The following is a 17895-nucleotide window of genomic DNA, read 5'->3' as shown; positions in this document are numbered from 1 at the left end:
ATTCGTTAAGCATCTGCCTTCCGCTCAGGTCATGATCCCCGCGTCCTAGGATCGAGGCCCACATCAGGCTCCCTGCTCTGCCGGAGGCCTGAGTCTTCCTCTCCCACTCGCCCTGCTTGTGTTCCCTCTCTCTCTGTCAAATAAATAAACAAAATCTTTAAAAAAAAAAGTTTTTGAATGAGTCAGAGTGGAGGAAACGGGAATGTGGCTAGTATAGAGCAATAAGGAGGTTATGGAAAAACCTATAATCCTGATGTTGGCAGTTGGTTAAAAAGGAAAAGGAAAGGCTGTTAGGGAGAGAGGGGTGCAGTTTTATTTTTTTAATTCCAGTATTAACGTACAGTGTTATGTTACTTACAGGGGTACAATATAGTGATTCAACGATTGTATACATTACTCAGTGCTCAGAGAGGAGGTGAAGTTTAAAAAAAAATGTAGTGATGGGGAAAAAGGCTGGTTTTTCCTTGTTCTCGAGGTTCTTTCTGATTTCACTCTCATGCTTCCGAGTACTAAACTCAAAACCGCCAGAGCGGCCCACCTGGCCGCCTTCCCTAACTACCTCTCCACCCGGATTCCACCCGAGCACTGCAGAAACACCTGGACCTGAAATCTTTCAAGGATGTCCGTCTGCCAGGGTCGGCGCGCGACCTAGGTTTACGCGTGCGCAGTAGACAGAATTACCAGCGTGCGCGGGAAGCTGGGCCGCGTCCGCCTATGATTGGCTGCCGAGGCGGACTCCCACCCACCGAAACGCAGCGGTGGTTGTGATTGGGTGTCTCAGCAAAGGCCGGACGCCGCACGGGAGGGAGGGAAGGGAGGCGGGAAACAGCTTAGGGGGTGCGGGGTCGCGCAGTTCCTTGTGGCAGGCGGGGAAGAGGTTCCGAAATGGCGGTGCAGCCGAAGGAAACGCTGCAGCTGGAGAGCGCGGCCGAGGTCGGCTTCGTGCGCTTCTTCCAGGCCATGCCGGAGAAGCCGACCACCACGGTGCGGCTCTTCGACCGGGGCGACTTCTACACGGCGCACCACGAGGACGCGCTGCTGGCTGCCCGAGAAGTGTTCAAGACCCAGGGGGTAGTCAAGTACATAGGGCCGGCAGGTGAGGGCCGGGACGGCGTGGGCTCCCCTCAGGCCGCGGGTGGCGAGCGGGCTCTCGGGCGAGGAGGCACGGGGGCGGGGACGTCGGTGCCTCCCAGGGATGGCGCTTTCGCCGGCCGCTGCCCGGCCAGGTGGGGCGCCATCCGCCCCTGCCCTGCCCCCGCCCTGAGTGTGTCCCTCTGCAGCGGCCCCAGACCTGAACTAACAGCGGACACGGAGGGAGCGTCCACTCTGGCAGGCGTTTTAATATACTGTTCTTTTTAATTGCACAGCAGTCGCGTGGGTGTCTGCCCGCGGCCCCGCCTTGGCCCTGTAGATCTCCCCCGCAAACCCCGGTCCGGGAGTGAGATTTGAAATAGGGGGTTTGGGAGACCATTTCATGTCACCAATGTGGTTTTGCCCACACTCCACTTAACACCTCTGGTTCAGTGTGGGGATCTGGAACGGGTTGCTGTTAGACCTCGGACTTGGAGCCAGATTTCTCGGATTCACGTCGCGGCGCCTCCAGTTAATAGCTGTGTGGCTTTGGGCTACTCACGTGTGTCTTTGCCTCAGCTCGGCATTGCGTGCCCTCCGTAATCCGACCCCATCTCCCCCGCATCATCTCTCCCTGTAAGGCTACAAACTTCTCACCCTAGGTGAGCTAGATGTTCTAGATGTTTTATGTTGATTGCTTTACTGCCCGGCATCGTTGGGATGATGGAAAGAGCATTGTGGGGGGAGTGAGGAGTCGTGGGTCTTAGTCCTGCCTTTGACACATGCAGGTGGAATGTTAATATTTCATTCATCAGACAAAAATTTGTTGAGTGCTGCTGTGTCAGGGTTATGGACACTGGGAAAGACCGTATCCCTGCCTTCACAGAGCTCACTCTAGTGGAGAGCAAGGCAGAAATAAACAATAATTGAAGGTGAAGAACTGTGGAGGTGTGCACCATAGCAAGTTGTTGGAAGAGGCATAGAAACAGGAATGGCAACAATTGGAGACCACAGAAGCAGCATTGGATGAGAAGCTAAATTCCACTTGAGTCTTGAAGGACTAGACGTTTGCTGGGGAGAGGGCCTGAAAGGGGGCAGATTGGTGTCTCTGGAGCAGAGAACCTGGAGGAGGGTAGCCCAGATGGATGGGGTCAGAGGATGAAAGGCTTTTTGTTGTTGTTGTACTGAGTTGAAATTTTATGCTGTAGGCCCAGAGGTTGGATGACAAGGTGGAGTGGTGTGTTGGATGTTTGGCTGTAAGATGGGGGATGGGTTAGAAGGGGCAAGAGGAGAGAGATTAGGATCAGTGAAGACCAGCCAGAAGTAGTGAGGGATGGCTTCATAGTTGATGATGGTCTAAGTTCCTTTCCAGTTTTAAACTTATTCAAGGTTAGTGCACTTAGCTCTCCTATTTTTGTATTATGCAGTTTAGAATAACTTAAGTATTTAATATGATGTAAAAAGTTATAAACGTCCTTGTATGTTTGTGTAAATTGAATCACTGATTTTTCTAAGCACCTGTTAATGATTCTAATGCTTTTATTTTTCTAATTTAGATTATGAAAGGAATAATGGATGCTAAGCATTACACCCATTTATTGGGAAGGAAATTTAGTATGAATATCCAGAATCTTCTATACTGGAGTATAGACTTTTAAAAAACAAAAATTTTCCTTTCATTGCTCTTGAAGGTTAAAATGTAGGTGTTTACTGGGCACATTTCTAAGAATAATCTAGACAGTCACCTCCTATTCATGTTGAGAATAGTGTTAAAGGTGAATTTAACTTTTCAGAGATTAGCAAGTAAATGTGAGTTATTCCTAAGCATGTAGTTCTTAGGTTAGACGTTTATGCCAAACACACATTTTAGGTAGAAGATTGTCCTAATATGTGTTTGGGTAGGATAATAACAGTAAAAAAAATTTTTTTTTTTAAAAGATTTTATTTATTCATTTGAGAGAGAGAGAGCACAAGCAGGGGGAGAAGCAGAGGGAGAGGGAGAAGCAGACTCCCCTGCTGAGCTGGGAGCCCAACATGGGGCTGGATCCCAGGACCTGGTGATCGTGACTTGAGCCGAAGGCAGACACTTAACCATTTGAGCCACCCAGTTGCCCTGGATAATAACAGTTATAAAAAGATTGATCATTTGTTACTAGAAATTGGCTGAAATAAATGAAAGAAGGAGGGACTCAAAAATGTCCCAGGGATTCCCAAAGTGGGTGTCTTGAAGTTTTCACTGTGCAAGGTGCAGTGTAACTGAGCATCTTTTTAAATAATGTAAGGCTGCCAATACTTGTTTCTTGGGAGGAATTTTCCTTCATTTTATTATTTTACCATTTAGGTAAAGGGTTAACAAAACCTTTTCCTGTGCTTCTCTATTCCACCTGGAAACCGTGATCAAGTTAAGAAGGTTAGTTACGTTTCTAGGCAGCATTGCTTATTGCAGAAATGACCCTAGATTGGTAAATTATATCTGGACTGTAGCGCCTGATGAACTATAAATACCTGATGAGGATCCCATGCACTTGCGCTTGAGGCAAATCTCGGAGCCTGTGACCTTTCCAGCATTCTTTAGCATTCAAACTTGTCTCTGACTATAGAAAGCAGAAATTGTTAGAACTCCCTCAGTTTCCTGTCCTCAAACCTATACTTTTTATTTTTTTAATATAACTGGTTTGTTGAGGTATTATTCACATATAATATGATTCACACATTTATTTATTTTTGATTCACACATATAAAGTATACATTTCAGTGTTTTGTTTTATAATTCAGGGGTTTTTAGTATATTCACAAAGTTAAGCAACCATCATCACAGTACATCTTTTTTTTTTAAGATTTTATTTATTTGAGAGAGGGAATGAGCGAGAGAGAGCATGAGAGAGGGGGGAGGGTCAGAGGGAGAAGCAGACTCCTTCCTCAGCAGGGAGCCTGATGTGGGACTCGATCCCGGGACTCTAGGATCATGACCTGAGCCACCAGGCGCCCCATTTTTTTTTTTTTTAAAGTAGGCTCCATGCCCGGTGTGGAGCCCAACATGGGGCTTGAACTCAACGACCCTGAGATCAAGACCTGAGCTGAGATAAGATTTGGACACTCAACTGACTGAGCCACCCAAGTGCCCCACCACAGTGCATCTTATTTATTTATTTTTATTTATTTTTTTAAGTAATCTCTATACCCAACATGGGGCTCAACCTCGACCCTGAGATCAAGAGTTGGATGGATGCTCTACTGACTGAGCCAGCCAGGTACCCCCACAGTAAATTTTTAAAACATTTTTGTCCCCAAAAGAAACCGTGTACCCATTAGCAGTCACCCCCCCCCCCCCCCCGTCCCCCCAATGCTAGGCAACCACTAACTTGCCATCTCTCTAGATTTGCTTATTCTGGACATTTCATAAAAATGGAATCATAAGGGCGCCTGGGTGGCTCAGTTTGTTAAGCATCTGCCTTCGGCTCAGGTCATGATCCCAGGGTCTTGGGATCAAGTCCCACATTGGGCTCCCTGCTCAGCGGGAAGTATGCTTCTCCCTCTACCTCTGCCCCTCCCCCTGCTCATGCGTGCATGCGTGCACTCTCAAATAAATAAAAATTAAAAAAAAAAATGGAATCATAAAATATGTGGTCTTTCATGACTGGCTTCTTTAACTTTTCAAGATTTATCTCTGCTATCAGTACTTTATTCCTTTTTATTGCCAAATAATATTCTACTGTATGGATATACCATATCTTGGTTTTATCCATTTTCCAGTTCACAGACATTTGGGTTATTTCCTGAACCTATACTTTCTAATTTCATCTGTACCCATTCTTTCCTCCCTGTTGTGCCAGTGAAGAGATGAGCCTTTTGCTTTGGTCTGGATCCCAATCCTGTCTTCTCAGAGGTAGCTTTCTGTTTCCTCTATCTATCTGGCTCATTCTGTTCGCATTTAGACTTACATCTTTTTAGCTACTTTTAATCTTCAACTTCTAGTGCTCACAGTGTTATAAAAAAGCCCTGTGAGATGGGTTAGTACCTAGCTCCAATTTATAAATAAGGAATGTGAGTCACTGAAAAAGAAAGTTACTTGGTTTGTGCATCTTTTGTTGTCAAAACTCAACTTAGAAAGCATCTCCATTTGGAAGCCTTTGTTAATTCCCATGTTAAGACTGCCTGGTTAGCTGCCCTGCCCCTCTTAGGTATTCCCTGCTCTTGGATCTTCTCCTTACCTTAGACACAGCATTTATTCTACCTATTGCCTGTCTATCCCAATAGACTGAAAGCTCTTAGAGAGCAGGATCTATGTTTTAACTAATGTCTGCCTCTGAACCCTAGCCCCTGGGACAACGTCCACATGTAGCAGGCACATGGTAATTGTCAGGTGAATGATGTTGGGGTCTCCAAATTATTCTTGAAGAGAAGAATCTTGTATGAACCTGAGGCTATTCCTTCTGCTGTACCCCAGGTGGAGGCTGGGTAGCTTTCTGTTCCTGTTCCCCTTATTTCACACCAGGAGGTCAGTTTTACTTCCTAGCTGGTTAGACAAAGCCTACAATGCCAGTCTCTTCACCAGCAACATAGAGTAGCTATACTTTAGGTGCTTGTCAGTAAATAAGACTTAATGCACTGCCACCCAGTATGTCACAGAAACTCCTTTGAGAGAAATAGTATCTTTGGAGGATAACCTTGGCAGCTGGGCAGCCTGATTGTACATTAGCAATGGAGATAGGGGAGGCCATGGAGGGAGGGGAATCACCTCATTTGTCTCTTCACCCCACCCACTCTTAAGAAATCACCACTGTTATGAATCTGTGTTCCTGTTGTTGAAAGCGTCAGTATTAAAGAGACCAGATTGCTCTGGATTCTTCTATCTAGAACCAGGTAGATAACATTGATGTGCAAAGTAGTTGGGTATAAGAGGGAGTGGTGGGCCTTGTGGATCTGAGAGTGCTTGTTCATCCTGTGATGGCATTCAGTTTCAGGTACTTTAAAAACCATGTGCTGTTAAGACAGTTCTCCAGGCACATCCTACTGGTTTAATGACTTAAGAGCTATTTCAGAATTTTGCCAGACTAATGTTTTTTTTTCCCTCTCAGATTTGTTTTTGCTGAGTTGGACTTTACATTTTGCCTTTTAATTTAAAAGATGATGTGAAAAACAGTGGGGTTTTTTTTGTTTTGTTTTGTTTTTGTTTTTTGTTTTGTTTTGTTTTTAAAGATTTATTTGACAGAGAGAGAGAGCGAGAGAAGGAACACAAGCAGGGGGAGTGGGAGAGGGAGAAGCAGGCTGCCCGCAGCGCAGGGAGCCCGATGTGGGGCTCGATCCCAGGACTCCGGGATCATGACCTGAGCCGAAGGCAGACGCTTAATGAGTGAGCCACCCAGGCGCCCTGTTTTCTTTTTTTAAAGATTTTATTTATTTATTTGATGGAGAGAGACACAGCGAGAGAGGGAACACAAGCAGGGGGAGTGGGAAAGGGAGAAGCAAATTTCTCACAGAGCAGGGAGCCCGATGCGGGGCTCGATCCCAGGACCCTGGGATCATGACCTGAGCCGAAGGCAGACGCTTAACAACTGAGCCACCCAGGTGCCCCTGAGAAACAGTGTTTTTGAACTCTTGTGTTTACTGGAAGTTGCTGGTAATACAGTGGTGTTTATCAGTGCCTTTAGGAGAAATTCTCTGATTTTGTATTAACTCTAGTGTGCTGCTTTTCCTTTCCTTTCCTTTCCTTTCCTTTTCTTTTTCTTTTTTTTTTTTTAAAGATTTTATTTGTTAGACCCCGCCCTAGCAGGGGTAAGGGGCAGAGGGAGAGAGAGAATCTAAAGTGGACTCCACACAGAACCCAGCTTGGGGCTCGATCTCACAACCATGAGATCATGGCCTCAGCCAAAACCAAGAGTTGGAAACTTAACTGACTGAGCCACCCAGGTGCTTCTGCTGCTTTTCTTGAGCAAGTTTTTTTTCCCTTCATTTTTATTTTTATGACATCTTTATAATGAATAATGTTACTCATGTCGAATTCAACTGGATGGATTGGTAGGGTGACCGACCGGTCATTCTGATTTGCTTGGGACCCAGGGGGCTCCTGGGACATTGGACTTTGAGTATTAAAACTAAAAGAGGCTCGGGCAAAATGGGATGAGTGCTAGGCAAAACCAGGAAATTATTTATTAATTATTTTTAAAGATTTTATTTATTTGACAGAGGGAGAGAGCACAAGCAGGGGGAGCGGCAGGCAGAGGAGAAGCAGGCTTCCCGCTGAGCAGGGAGCCTGATGTGGGGCTTGATCCCAGGACCCCGGGATCATGACCCGAGCCGAAAGTAGATGCGTAACCTACTGACCACCCAGGCGCCCCCAAACCAGGAAATAATTTAGATAGGGCCGACCATTCCACTCAGGTTCTGATCCTGAGTGAGTGTTAGTTGGGAGATAAAAGTCTGTTGTAGGCTGGAGGCCTTCGGTCTCGCACATGCTTCTGAGAATGTGAGTACAGGCCTTGTTGAATGGGATTCTAGAGTAAACATAATTTTCATATAACTTGCTTTCTAAATGCAAGCTAAAAAAATAAAAAAAGCTAAAAAAAATGCAAGCTAAAGAAACAGCAGTCTATTCAAGTTTCTAAGAAAATGACTGTTAAACATACTGAGTTGAAAACTGGTGGCCTACATAGTATTTTGCTCTAAGTTTGAACTGATTGCCTGTATTTTAAAGATGGGGAGATTTCAGGGAAAAAATTCATATTTTGAGCTGCTTCTGGAAAATCTGCACAGTTGAAAACTCGGGGTGTAAATATCCCTGCAGTTCAGCAACGGGTTTGGAGCTGAGTGGCTGCTCTCTCTGACATAGTCTAGATTCCTCCTTTACCCTGATGTGCTTTCCTTCTTTTGTCACTGTTTCCACCACTTCATATGGTCTCTTTTGAAGCCACTTGTCATGTCAGCTCTGTTGTTGCTCTTCTTTTGGCTTCCTTTGCTTGTTTGGTACCTGCCCGGTCCCTGTAGATATTTGTTTGCCAGTCCTGGGTGAGGTAATGAGGAATGTTCTAGGGAAGAACCTTAGGCAAGAAGTGAGCCCTTTTTCAGGGTGTCTGACAGTGGGAATTCTTGCTAGTACTTGTAACTAATGAAAGGGATATTGGAAGTCTCAGCTGTCCTTAGCTGTACAAAACAATTGCCTTATGTCATTTATTTATTTATTTATTTATTTATTTATTTATTTATTTATTTAAAGATTTTATTTATTTATTTGAGACAGAATGAGAGGGAGGAGGGTCAGAGGGAGAAGCAGACTCCCTGCCAAGCAGGGAGCCCGATGCGGGACTCGATCCGGGGACTCCAGGATCATGACCTGAGCTGAAGGCAGTCGCCCAACCGACTGAGCCACCCAGGCGCCCCGCCTTATGTCATTTAATTAATCTTTATGCTTGTTTATGTTTGATATGTGTACTTGGCATGATCTGTTATTAAATTTAGGTTACAGGAGCACCTGGGTGACTCAGTTGTTAAACGTCTGCCTTAGGCTCAGGTTATGATCCCGGGTTTCAGGAATCGAGCCCTGCATCGGGCTCCTTGCTTCGTGGGAAGCCTGCTTCTCCCTCTCCCACTCCCACTCCCCCTGCTTGTGTTCCCTTTCTCACTGTGTCTCTTTCTGTCAGATAAATAAATAAAATCTTTTAAAAAATTCAGGTTACATCTTTTTTATTTTTTATTTTTCAAAGATTTATTTATTTGACAGAGAGTATGTGAGCACTCACACAGGTAGGCCAAGCAGCAGGCAGAGGGAGAGGGAGAAGCAGACTCCCTGCAGATCAGGGAGCCCGATGTGGGACTCAATCACAGGACCCTGGGATCATGACCTGAGCCAAAGGCAGATGCTTAACCACCTGAGCCACCCAGACGCCCCTTAGATTAAATCTTTAATAAGATCCAGAATTGTCAGCATAATCTACAAGTATCACCTTTATTTTTATTTATTTTAAAATATTTATTAGAGAACAAGCGAGAGCACAAGCAGGGGGAGAGGGAGAAGCAGGCTCTCCCCGCTGAGCAGAGAGCCCGATGTGGGGCTGGATCCCAGGATCCTGGGATCATGACCGGAACTGAAGGCAGCTACTTAATTGACTGAGCCACCCAGAACCTCCAAGTATTACCTTTAAATGAATAATTGGTATTACCTCTCCTGTATGAAAACTGAGTTTTTATTCCATTTGGTGGTATGGGTGATTTTATTAATTTTGTAGGAAATTGATAATTGCAAATCAAAACTAAGGTGGGACACTTCCCTATCTAATAAGAGTTCTTGACCTTGGCACTATTGATATTTTGGACTGAATAATTTGTTGTTGTAAGGGGCTATCCTGTGCATGTTTAACAGCAACTCTGCCTCACCATTAGATTCCATTAGTACTCCCCTTTCCTCCGTCCCCCAGTTGTGACAACCCAAATGTTCCCAGACATTGGCAAATGTCTGCTCGAGAAGCAAGATTGTTCCCAGTTGAGTAGTGATCTAAGATAAAGACCAGGAAGTTTTAAAACTCTTGTTGATTGGATAGGGGAAATAGATGCACTCATACTTATGGATGATAGTATTAATTGCCACAGCCAACCAAGGAGAATAGTCTGGCAATATTTATCAAAATTACTCATATTCTTTGATAATTTCCAGTTTTGGGGCTTTATCTTACAGATGTACTCACATGTTTGGAGAGTGAAGCATGTACAAGATTATTTATGCAGCATTGTTGTAATAGCAGAGACTGGAAACAACCTATATGTCCATCAGTAAGACTAAATTATAGAACATCCTCAGAGTCATTGGAATGTTTGCAGCTGTAAACAGAAAGGAGCTGATTGTACTGATGAACAACCTCCAGAATATATTAAAATTAAAAAAAGCCAAGATATAGAACAGTGTTTGTAGTATGCATTTACTGATATAAGAGAGGAACAAAGTAATGCTTGTGTGCACAGCTTGTGTTTGGGAATATATTTTATAAACTTGATAGCACTTGGCTGGTGAATTGGATGTGTAGGCTATTGGTGAAAGGGAAGTCTCCTTTGCTGTACTTTTTTGAACCTTTGAATTTTGATCTGTGTTGCTTAGAACATTTTGCAGTGAATAATGACTAATTCATTTTTATGGATTTTTTGGAAAAAGCTTAATTCTGTACAAGTACTAATATAGTTACAAGACTTTTATTCAGACTTCTGAGAAACTAATTATAAGAAAGGACAAGTAAGTTTAGCTATATATGTATATATTCATTCTTTTATCTTTGTATCTTCTTAATTTTTTAATTTGATGTGTAGGTTCCACAGAAGGGGGCCGAGTGGGGTGCTACATCTCTTCACCTTTTTATACCTTTCAACTGGGACGAGTAATAAGTTCTTTTTTTTAAAGATTTTATTTATTTATTTGAGAGAGAGAGAATGAGAGAGAGCGAGTACATGAGAGGGGGGGAGGGTCAGAGGGAGAAGCAGACTCCCTGCCGAGCAGGGAGCCCGATGCGGGACTCAATCCAGGGACTCCAGGATCATGACCTGAGCCGAAGGCAGTTGCTTAACCAACTGAGCCACCCAGGCGCCCCAATAAGTTCTTGATAAATAGTTTATTGAAGGAATGAATTACTGAGAGAAGAATTTAGCTTCAGGGGAGCCATTGTTTTGAGTACTTGAACACTTACTACTTTAAATCCTCAAATCTGTAACATGTATTTTTAATATTTTTCTTTAGGAACAAAGACTCTGGAGAGTGTTGTGCTTAGTAAAATGAATTTTGAATCTTTTGTAAAAGATCTTCTTCTAGTTCGACAGTACAGAGTTGAAGTTTATAAGAATAGAGCTGGAAATAAGGCCTCAAAGGAGAATGATTGGTATTTGGCATTTAAGGTAATTATCTTCCTCTTTAATTTGGTTATGATTTTTAAGAGTAGAAAAAATAATGATGTGGGGGAATTCTATTGTGTGTTTTAATATTTTAACCAGGTTGTGATAATAAAATGTTTTGAGAAATAAATATTCTTTAGCATGTGGTTTTTAAAATCACAGTTTAATAGCAATTTAGAAATTCAGTAAATCCATATTATGAAAATGTGAGCTTAGTCAGTATCCCTGAAACCTAAATAAAATAGACTTTATATAAAATTGAATACCAGCATTAAACAAAGATTTGATTTTACTGTTTTTAAAGTAGTATCACACAGATTTACTGTATCCCAAATATCTCATTTATACACATTTGTTTTTTAAGATTAAAAAAAAAGTTTTTTTGAAGATTTTATTTCTTTATTTGCAAGAGACAGACAGCATGAGTGGGAGGGGCAGAGGGAGAGGGAGAGAGAGAATCTCAAGCAGACTCCACGTTGAGCATGGAGCCAGACGTGGGGCTCTATCCCAGTACCCTTAGATCATGACCTAATCAAGAGTCAGACGCTTAACAGACTGAGCCACCCAGGCACCCTATTTTTATTTTTAAAGGTTTATTTATTTGAGGGGCGCCTGGGTGGCTCAGTCAGTTAAGCGTCTGCCTTCAGCTCAGGACATGATCCCAGGGTCCTGGGATCGAGCCCCACGTTGGGCTCCTGCTTGTGCTTTCTCCCTATCCCGTTCTCTTTCTCTCTCTCTCAAATAAAATCTTTTAAAAAAAAAAAAAGATTTTTTTATTTGAGAAAGAGCTCGAGAGCAAGTTAGGGGAGGGACAGAGGGAGAGATTTTCAAGCAGACTCCCCACTGAGCAGGAGCCCCAAGGCCCCCTCAATCTCATAACCTTGAGATCATGACCTGAGCAGAAATCAAGAGTCTGGCACTTAACCGGCTAAGCCACCCAGGCATCCCCCCTTTTTTATTATCAAATTTTTTTTATTTTTTAAACTTTATTAATTTTTTTTTTAAAGATGTTATTTATTTGAGAGAGAGAGAATGAGAGACAGAGAGCATGAGAGGGAGGAGGGTCAGAGGGAGAAGCAGACTCCCTGCCGAGCAGGGAGCCCAATGCAGGACTCGATCCAGGGACTCCAGGGTCATGACCTGAGCCGAAGGCAGTCGCCCAACCAACTGAGCCACCCAGGTGCCCCTAAACTTTATGAATTTAAAATAATCTCTGCACCCAAGGTGGGGCTTGAATTTACAATCGAGTCACGTGCCAGCCAGGCGCCCCTCATTTGTACACATTTGTAATGTGTTTGTATCTTTGTATGTCCTTTCTCTTCCATTAACTTTATAATTTTTTATAAGTCAGGGACTTTAATGGTGATCATATTTCTTGGTGTCCCTAGAAAGGCTCATTGACATGAATGCTTCTATGCCTTCATGGACCATACTAGTGCTATTTTGTTTTGTATAATGATACCTTCATAGTTAGTCTGTAAGGTCCTGTGTTTGATGTTCAAAGGCAGTGCCTGCAGAGTAGGTTCCCAGTAGTAGGTTCCCAATAATACTGGAATAAATTAATGGTTAGAATGTAGTTGGGGAGGCGAGATTTATTCTCGAAAGGGAGTAAATGTGTGATAAGGGAGACAGTGCTCTGGGCTTATAGTCAGCATATGTTCTTTTCTCAGCTGTCCCTCTGGGTGTCCTTGGCAATTTTCCCAACCTTCTCTTGGATCTGTTTCTCCATAAACAGTAAAATTAGAAGGTTTTTTTTTTTTTTTATGTTTTCCAATTAGAAAGTCCTTTGATTTTTTTTTTTTTTTTCTTGTGAGGTTTAATAGAATACTTAAACATTTGATCTTGGTACTACCCCAAATATAATTTTTATTTCTTTTTTAAGATTTATTTATTTATTTGTCAGAGAGAAAGAATGCAACAGGGGGAACAGCAGGCAGATGGAGAAACAGGCACCCTGCTGAGCAGGGAGCCCGATGCAGGACTCATTCCCAGGACCCTGGGACCATGACCGGAGCTGAAGACAAATGTTTAACCAACTGAGTCACCCAGGCATCCCCAAATATAATCTTCTTCAATCTTTGTTCCATAGTGTGTCCTTCTCCCCTTGCCCACCTTTGTAAATGTGGACATTTACTGAAGATTATATCTGGGTGGGAGAATTTAGCATTTAACATTATAGTTTCCTGGGGATTTTCATTGGTGTTTCCCTGAGAATGGTGGGGCTTTTATTTAGAGTTTTAGCCTATGTCTTTAAAGATTTTAGTAGAAAATTGAGGGTACCACAAAGTGATGTTTTCTATCTCATTCTTCACAGAACTCAGTAACACCAAAATGTGGAATCTTAAGTTTAAGAGATTACCTTGATTATCAGCCCATCACACCTCACTCTGACATATCAGAATCCTTCAAGATGAATTCTCCTTAACCCCTACCTTTTAGGTTGGGGAAATTTTTTCAAATATTTATTTTTATCAGATTAAAAAGGTGGTATCTTCATCCTGACATGTTAAGTTCAGATCTAAAACTGCAAAAACTGATTTATCATTACATTTTTTAGCCTATTGATTCTATGATAAAGTTTAGTGATATTTAAAATAGTTGATCTCTATGATTGGTTTTTTTCTCATGTTCTCAGTGGTATGTTCAGAGCAGGAAAAAATCTTGGATACCATTTAGTTCACAGGTTACCAGTCTTAATCATTTTTAAGCACCCTCAAGAACCCAATTTTATTAGCTACTTGTTCCCTTTTGAGAGTTTTTTAAAGGTGTGCTTCATAATCTGTGCAAATCCAAAGTATACATGTAAAAGTATGATGTTTACATTTGCAATTGAATCTGCTTTTAAAATTTGAGTGCAAGATAATGCTTTTTCCATTTCAGTAAAAAAAAATTTTTTTAAAGGGTGCCTGGCTGGCTCAGTTGGTAGAGCATGCAACTCTTGATCTCAGGATCATGAGTTCAAGCGTTGGGCATGGAGCCTACTTTAAGAAAAAATAATAAAATAAAAAATTTTAAAAAGATTTTAAGTAATTTTTACACCCAACATGGGGCTCAGACTCACGACCCTGAGATCAAGAGTCCCATACTCTTATGACTGAGCCAACCAGGTGCCCCCTTCCATTTCATTTTTGATCCAGATTTTAATCAACAATCCATAGTTATAAGATATTTAGAATCATGTTATAAAAAATAAATGATTGTCATGATTATGACGCTAAACACCTTCAGGAACTATTGAACTGTTGATGGCTGTTGGTTGCTTAAGATTGGCTGTCACCATGGTCATTTGGACAATTTGTGACTATCTCCTGTTTCATAGCATGGGCCGTCAGTTGCCCCCCAAAATGCCATATGCTACCAGCATATTTCAGCTTCTGATCAGGTTGAAATATGTAGTGTCACCCACTGACCTGACACAAGTTCAGCCAAAAGCAAAGAAACTTGAACCTTTAGTTGACTTGTGTAGTCTTAGAAGATTAGTCTTAGGGATTTCTAATCTTTTTGAAATATTGAAAATAGGTCAAGGACCCTGTATTTGGAAATCACTGATATAGAACAATCTCTGCCTTTTACAGATAAATATATTGATAGGGAATTGACTTTCCAAGGTCAGCATTTTTAGCTAATTTTACTGGTCTCCTGTGTGGTATAGTCAGTGAAAATACTGTATGTGCAACTAATAGGTAGATATTTTCACAGGATATAGAAATCTAAGCATACCACTGATAGGATTATCACTTTGGACACCTTAATGATTATGTGTATAAATCCAGTGCCAAATTTCAAATTGAAAATCTCTTTTGATACGTTTATTTTTAGATATGACCAAGTGTCCTGAAAATAATTGGAAAAATAGGGAGGATACTTTATAGAAAATGAGGTAATAATAATTGGAATATATTGTTATAAGCAGTTTTTTGTAAGAGAAAATTTTGTTAATAAAATTGGTCAGGGTTGGGTAATGCTTGTTTACTAGTAAAATTTTAAAGTACAGTCAACAGTTCTTAAAATTTTTCTTTATCTTTGTTAAGGCTTCTCCAGGTAATCTTTCTCAGTTTGAAGACATTCTCTTTGGTAACAATGATATGTCAGCTTCCATTGGTGTCGTGGGTGTTAAAATATCTACAGTTGATGGCCAAAGACAGGTCGGAGTTGGGTATGTTGACTCCATACAGCGGAAGCTAGGACTTTGTGAGTTCCCCGACAATGATCAGTTCTCCAATTTGGAGGCTCTGCTGATTCAGATTGGACCAAAGGAATGTGTTTTACCAGGAGGAGAGACTGCTGGAGACATGGGAAAACTGAGGCAGGTAAGGGAATCAAGTTAGTGATGGAGGAAAATCTAAGCCTAGGAAAGACTAACATGATCGACACTGTTTTATTTAAAAAAAACAACAAAAACTTCAAAAGTCCATTTTTTGTATCTAAATACAGTAACGTATTTTCAGGAAAATCTTTTTTTTTTTTTTAAAGATTTTTATTTATTTATTTGAGAGAGAGAGAATGAGAGACAGCACGAGAGGGAGAGGGCAGAGGGGGAAGCAGACCCCCTGCTGAGCAGGGAGCCCGATGTGGGACTCGATCCCGGGACTCCAGGATCATGACCCGAGCCAAAGGCAGTCGCTTAACCAACTGAGCCACCCAGGCGCCCCGTATTTTCAGGAAAATCTTGATGTTCATCTTTCACAGGAACTTTGTATCTTCCCCCCCCCCCCTTTTTTTTAAGATTTTATTTATTTGACAGAGAGAGACACAGTGAGAGAGGGAATACAAGCAGTGGGAGAGGGAGAAGCAGGCTTCCCGCGGAGCAGGGATCCCAATCCGGGGTTCGATCCCAGGACCCGATGATCATGACCTGAGCTGAAGGCAGACGTTTAATGACTAAGCCACCCAGGCGCCTCCTTTTTTTCCCGAAAAAGATTATATTTATTTATTTGACAGAGAGGGAGAGCAGGAACACAAGCAGGGGGAGTGGGAGAGGGAGAAGCAGGCTTCCTGCGGAGCAGGGAGCCCGATGTGGGGCTCAATCCCAGGACCCTGGGATCATGACCTGAGCCAAAGGCAGATGCCTAATGACTGAGGCACCCAGGCGCCCCAGGAACTTTGTATCTTTAAAAGGACGTTAGAACAGGCTGTTTCTTGTTGAAGACTTGTTCTGCTTCAGATCATTTCCCCCTCTCCTTCCTTCCTTCCTTCCTTCCTAAAAAAGTAACAGAATATCATCTTCAGGGGATCACAACTGATAAAAAGTAATGCTTTCACAGTTGGGGTGGGGGGAGGTTATTCAGGCCCATTAAAAAACCACCAATTTATTACTGTATTTAGCATGGGTTTATCAAATAAATAAGATGTAGGTCTTCAGGGTTGTTATTTGATAGTTCAAGTGGGACGTTTAACCTCTTATTTTACCAAGTCTTTTTAAAAAATTCTGATTATACTGATTGTGTATGTGTGTGCTTTATTTAGGTATTTAAGCAATGTTGTATCCCCTAAGGATTCTTTTCTTTTTGTGGGCCTCAAATGCCATACAGACTGCTTGGGAAAGAACAAATCTATGATGGGCATTGTTAGCATAGATAGTATCTAAGCAACATTCTACAGGTATTATTATTCTGTTAAGAGTTTTTACTATTGGGACTATTTTTTGAAAGCTTTATGTGAACTTAATTTTAAATTTTCATGGAAACTTAGCTTATAGATTTTAAAAATACTTGTTTATATGTTACCAATGTCTTGCACATTATATACAAATTTAATGTGGGTTAATAATTGGTTAAGCTGTTGCTACTGTATTTGTGGTATAGTTTTTTCTCATTTCTTTTTTAAATCCTTTTCTTGAAGTAATTTAAATTATTCCTTGTAAAATAGGTTATTCAGAGAGGAGGAATTCTGATCACAGAAAGAAAAAGAGCTGACTTTTTTACAAAAGATATTTATCAGGACCTCAACCGGTTGTTGAAAGGCAAAAAGGGAGAGCAGGTGAATAGTGCTGTCTTGCCAGAAATGGAGAATCAGGTATGTGGATTACAATACAAATTTACTCTTAAATTGTGGTCATGACTTGTAGAAGGCTGCTTGATTCATCTCTGTGAAGTTCTAAACTGTGGATCACTGATACTAATTAAGTTTATCTTTACTATGATGAAGCTTGTGAAAAATTTAAGGAAATGACTAGAAAAATTGAAACATAACCTTAAATATAATTACATTATATTTATGCAACATATATCCTTAGGGCAAGAAGAGTTTTATTGATTTCACAGGAAAGACCCCAATTACTGTCATTTAAGTGGATGAGATAGCGTAGTGGTTGTAGGGGGAAAAAAGACCTAGCACAGCATTACAATGTAGAAGTTGTGGGTTCCTTAATAAATTACTTCACCTTTATGAGAGGCAGTTTCATTTTTTGTTAAATAATTTTTTTTTAAGACCTTGCAGTTCTTAAAAAATAAATATTTTATTTACTTATTTGTCAGAGAAAGTGCACAAGCAGGGGGAGGTGCAGGCAGAGGGAGAAGCAGGCTCCCACTGAGTAAGGAGCCCGATGTGGGGCTCCATCCCAGCACCCTGGGATCATGACCTGAGCGAAAGGCAGATGCTTAACCCACTGAGCCACCTAGGCCACCCAGACATCCCTAGATCATAAATCTTAAAGGATTGTTGTGAAGAGTAGGAAGTAATAAGGGTGAAAGTATATATAATACGTGTAGTGCATAATAAATACTACATTTTTTTTAAATTAAGAATTTATTTATTTATTTGACAGAGACCAGCGAGAGAGGGAACACAAGCAGGGGGAGGGGGAGAGGAAGAAGCAGGCTCCCCGTGGAGCAGGGAGCCCGATGTGGAGTTAGATCCCAGGACCCTGGGATCGTGACCTGAGCCGAAGGCAGACGCTTAATGACTGAGCCACCCAGGCGCCCCTAAATACTACATTTTAACAGTTTGGCTAAAAAA

The 17895-nt window shown here is 41.8% G+C and overlaps 1 protein-coding gene across 1 annotated transcript in view; it reads left to right on the top strand.

Annotated features, from left to right (window-relative positions):
• The first annotated feature begins 823 nt into the window (after positions 1 to 823).
• The window catches only part of MSH2 (mutS homolog 2), an 81046-nt gene continuing 63974 nt past the window's right edge, over positions 824 to 17895 (top strand). Inside the window, exons 1-4 of the mRNA XM_035001617.1 lie at positions 824 to 1096; positions 10787 to 10941; positions 14970 to 15248; positions 16807 to 16953. Coding sequence (XP_034857508.1) covers positions 886 to 1096; positions 10787 to 10941; positions 14970 to 15248; positions 16807 to 16953 — 792 coding nt within the window. The 5' untranslated portion in view covers positions 824 to 885. The remainder of the gene's footprint in view (positions 1097 to 10786; positions 10942 to 14969; positions 15249 to 16806; positions 16954 to 17895) is intronic.

This window comes from Mirounga leonina, unplaced genomic scaffold (assembly GCF_011800145.1).
Source record: "Mirounga leonina isolate KUSES-001 unplaced genomic scaffold, KU_Mleo_1.0 Mir_125, whole genome shotgun sequence".
In the NCBI taxonomy this organism is placed as follows: Eukaryota; Metazoa; Chordata; class Mammalia; order Carnivora; family Phocidae; genus Mirounga; species Mirounga leonina.
Note: the sequence above shows the minus strand (reverse complement) of the source record. Positions and strands in the feature narration are given on the sequence as shown.